General features: G+C 40.1%; 1 protein-coding gene across 3 annotated transcripts in view; it reads right to left on the reverse strand.

Annotated features, from left to right (window-relative positions):
* Positions 1–4,374, reverse strand: part of nalcn (sodium leak channel, non-selective) — a gene marked incomplete in the record, with an annotated part of 142,686 nt that overhangs the window by 127,355 nt on the left and 10,957 nt on the right. For all 3 annotated transcript variants that reach the window (XM_014018801.1, XM_014018800.1, XM_014018799.1), the window contains 1 exon segment: positions 1,378–1,560. In XM_014018801.1, the coding sequence (XP_013874255.1) occupies positions 1,378–1,560 (183 nt within the window).

Consider the following 4,374-nt stretch of genomic DNA (forward strand, 5'->3'; position numbering starts at 1 on the left):
CACTTGTATCTCCTAAACATTTTAATTTCATTTTAAATAGTTTTTTCCCACAAGTCATTTTATTTCTATGTGTTGCATTTAAATAATTTCTGTCTCCTATTATGCAAAAACGGTGAGCTTCCCTTTATGGGTCACTGGCCAATAGACAGAAAGGAGCAGAATCCATGTGCAAATCGATAGTGCATGTCCATGCTGCCTAAGTTTAGCTTAAAGTTTAATTTAAAACAAAGGCACAGATAAGTATTTTTCCTCCCTCCTTGCCTTTGTTTGAAATTAGAATCATCTTCACCTGCATCTCATCCCACTTTAAATTGAAAATAAAATTGCCCTACTTCAGACAAAAGTACCTCAATGTCCTAAAATAAATGCTTCAGGRAAGAAACAAAAATGCTGCTTTTGTATTTCTGCAGTACAGGTGGYTTTAATTATATATCTCCCAGTTAATACTGATTTGCCAATTTAGATTTTCAGAGCATTTATAGAAGTAATTAAGAGGCTTTCATACATGAGGAGTGTGCTTTGAGATGCCTACATACAACATCTGTGTCTACTTTGAATTTGAATTGTGTTGATTCGTGTGAGTTTTGAASATGGCAAACTGCTTTCTTTTCTCACATATTGTGAGAATATACATAGCTACTGTGGCATTACTTTTAGTTTGAGGGCTTTCTTTTGGAGGACTTCAGGTTTTAATTTACATTGACAATCTGAGGTTTTGAAAATGAATTAGCTACATTATTGAATCCTAAAGCTATCCTAAAAGCTAAATTTATTAACTTATTTTTACAGTAAGAAAAAACAAATGGTTCAGTCACCAGTAAAGGTAAAATCCCTGTCTCAACATCACCCTTGCAGAAGACTAAWGGTCATGTTATTGTATTTATTTTCAGAAACTGAGGTCATCCTTTAGTTTTCCCAGTAACAACCCAAACACTTTAAGCTTGCACATACTGCAATTATTAACTGCAATTAAAATATAATTGCACTTGATAATGACAATAATATCAGGCTAATTGACTTTTTTCCCTACATAAACATGTTTTGAAATTGGAAGGTACAGAAACTTTTTTTGCAACATTTGCATTGATGATGCTGCCTCTGTGTTGGTGTCACTTTACTTTTGAATTTCCCTGACAAATTAAAAATGTATTTTTGGAAGTACAGTCTGAAAATGAACAAAGGCCCCAACTAATCACTTAAAAGTTCCAACAACTAAAAAAACTGTATTTTATTTAGCTCTGTAATATATTTTGTCTGTTAGAATAATTTGAAATATTGTATGGGAAATCTACAACTGACACTAAATATAAAAGCTACTTGTATTTGTTCCTTATTTGGCTATTCCTTTAAACTATCAAACAAACTTATTGGGCCTACCTTGATGATTCCTCTTATGTGCATCTTGGCAATCATCTCAGCAGTGTAGAGGAACATGAGCAGCATGTCCAGCATGAATGTCACAAACTGCAGTGGAGGGTAATGTTCAAAGGTCTTCGGGGTGTTCATACAGACAGAGATGACACTGATGATGGCACAGGCACGAAGCAAGGAATGAACCCACTGCAGAAAGAGCACAAAAGAAGATATAATGACAAAATTTGGCATTATTGTAATTTATTGTTGACCTTAAAGTTGGGCGGTATAGATMATTTTCATACCGAGGTATTATCTTTAGATAATACAAGGATATACAGTATCATCGGTTGTGGGTATGGTCTGTGGCATGTTGAGTAACTAATAATTAACGGAGAAACGGCTGCTTGTGAACATACAGCGGGGTGCGAAAGTTTGAGCTGCCTTGTTAATTTTCCTGATTTACCTTTATAAATCTTTGATTGTTTGGATTAAAAAAATCAGTTAAATATATCATATAGGGAACAAACAGTGATACTTGAGAAGTGAAATGAAGTTGATATCATTTACAGAAAGTGTGCAATAATTGGTTAAACAAAATTAGGCAGGAGTATAAATTTGGGCACTGTTGTCATTTTATTGATTTCAAAACCTTTGGAACTAATTACTGGAACTCAAATTTGGTTTGGTAAGTTCAGTGACCCTTGACCTCCATACTAGGCATGCATACATATGAAAATTTCAGCCGATATCTACATCTGATATAATTATTGCTGTTATGGTTGACAACTGATATTTACCGATATTACACAAACACAAATTATATTATACATATATGCACAAACACACTTGGGTCTTTTCTTGATATCGTAAATAAACAACCAGACATCTGACATGGCTCCCTGCTTCAGTTATTCCTGGCTATGCAGCATCAATATCACTGTCATGGTCAAATAGATGCCACTCAACCAACCATCTCCCCTCCCAAAACAGAAACACAAAGCTAAAAAGTGGGAAATCAATTTCAGAAGTTAATATCAGCCCAGTTTTACATATCAGACCGATACCGATATTCTACAAAATGATCAATATCGGCCAATAACGATATCAATGCCGATATATCGTGCATCCCTACTCCATACACAGGTGACTCCAATTATGAGAAAGGGTAATTAAGGGGGGCAATTGTAAGTTTTTCTCCTCTTTGCATCTTCTCTGAAGAGTCGCAGCATGGGAGTCTCAAAACAAGTTTAAAATGAGCTGAAAACAAAGATTGTTCACCGTCATGGTTTAGAGGAAGGATACAGAAAGCTATCTCAGAGATTTCAGCTTTCAGTCTCCACTGTGAGAAACATTGTGAGAAAATGTTAGACCACAGGCCAGTTCAAGTCAAGGATCGAAGTGGCAGACCAAGAGAAATCTCCAATAAACAGAAGCGATGGATGTTGAGAACAGTCAAAGTCAACCCACAGACCAGCACCAAAGACCTACAACATCATCTTGCTGCTGATGGAGTCATTGCGCATCATTCAACTACGTATTCAGCACACTTTACACAAAGAGATACTGTATGGGAGAGTGATGCAGTGGAAGCCTTTTCTCCGCCCACATCACAAACAGAGCTGCTTGAGGTATGCTAAAGCACATTTGGACAAGCCAGCTNCGCCCACATCACAAACAGAGCTGCTTGAGGTATGCTAAAGCACATTTGGACAAGCCAGCTTCATTTTGGAATAAGGTGCTGTGGACTGATGAAACTAAAATAGAGTTATTTGGGCAGAACAAGGGCCATTATGCATAGAGGAAAAAGAATACAGCACTCCAAGAAAAACACCTGCTACCTACAGTGAAATTTGGTGGTGGTTCCATCATACTGTGGGGCTGTGTGGCCAGTACAGGGACTGGAATCCTGTTAAAGTTGAGGGACGCATGGATTCCAATCAATGTCAGCAGATTTTGGAGACCAAAGTCCAGGAATCAGTGACAAAGCTGAAGCTGCGCCGGGGCTGGATCTTCCAACAAGATGACGACCCTAAACACTGCTCAAAATCTACTAAGACATTCATGCAGAGGAACAAGTACAATGTTCTGCAATGGCCATCTCAGTCCCCAGACCTGAATATTATTGAAAATCTGTGGTGTCACTTAAAGAGAGCTGTCCATGCTCGGAAACCATCAAATCTGAATGAAGTAGAGATGTTTTGTAAAGAAGAATGGTCTAAAATACCCTCAGTCACAATCCAGACTCTCGTTAGAAGCTATAGGAAGTGTTTAGAGGTGTTATGATTCTTGTCTGTGTTAGTGTTTTATTTTTAGTTTCTGTCATGTTCCTGTTTTCTTCCTCATGTCTGCCCTTGCTCCAGCCCCGCCTACTCACACCTGATCCTCATGTTTCTCCCCCAGGTGTTCCCTGWTTGTGTTCATTAGTCTCGCCTTTAAATTCTGTGTGTTGTCTTCACTTCCCTGTCGAGTCATTGTTTGTATGTCTCTGTCTGGTTCATGTTCTGCCCAGGCTTCCCTGTTCCTGCTACTTGTAAGTTTTCTGTTTTTGCCACCACGCTGGCCTTTAATTTAATAAATTTTTTGTTAAATTTTCAAGTCTGCCTGCCTGCCTGCATTTGGGTTCATCCTGCCTCTAAGTCGTTACAGAATGACTCGACCAAAAATTGAACCCAGCAGGCAGTGTTTCCCCTCCCCAACCACGGCTTGTGCCCTGCCAGTTTCTCCCCTCTCAAAGATCCTGGGGCTCCTGGAGGGGACGAAGGGAGAGCTGGCTGGCCTTAGGGTGCTTGTCGCTTCAGGGTGCCATTCAGAGCAGGTGGCACCAGGGGTTTCTGAAGCCCACCCTCCCCACCCCTCTGATGTGGGCCCTCCTGCTCTGGTTCCTGTGGGCCCTCCTGCTCTGGTTCCTGTGGGCGCTCCTGCTTTGGTTCCTGTGGGCCCTCCTGCTCTGGTTCCTGTGGGCGCTCCTGCTCTGGTTCCTGTGGGCGCTCCTGCTCTGGTTCCTGTGGGCCCTCCGGC

Source organism: Austrofundulus limnaeus, unplaced genomic scaffold, assembly GCF_001266775.1.
Source record: "Austrofundulus limnaeus strain Quisiro unplaced genomic scaffold, Austrofundulus_limnaeus-1.0 Scaffold202, whole genome shotgun sequence".
Classification (NCBI taxonomy): domain Eukaryota; kingdom Metazoa; phylum Chordata; class Actinopteri; order Cyprinodontiformes; family Rivulidae; genus Austrofundulus; species Austrofundulus limnaeus.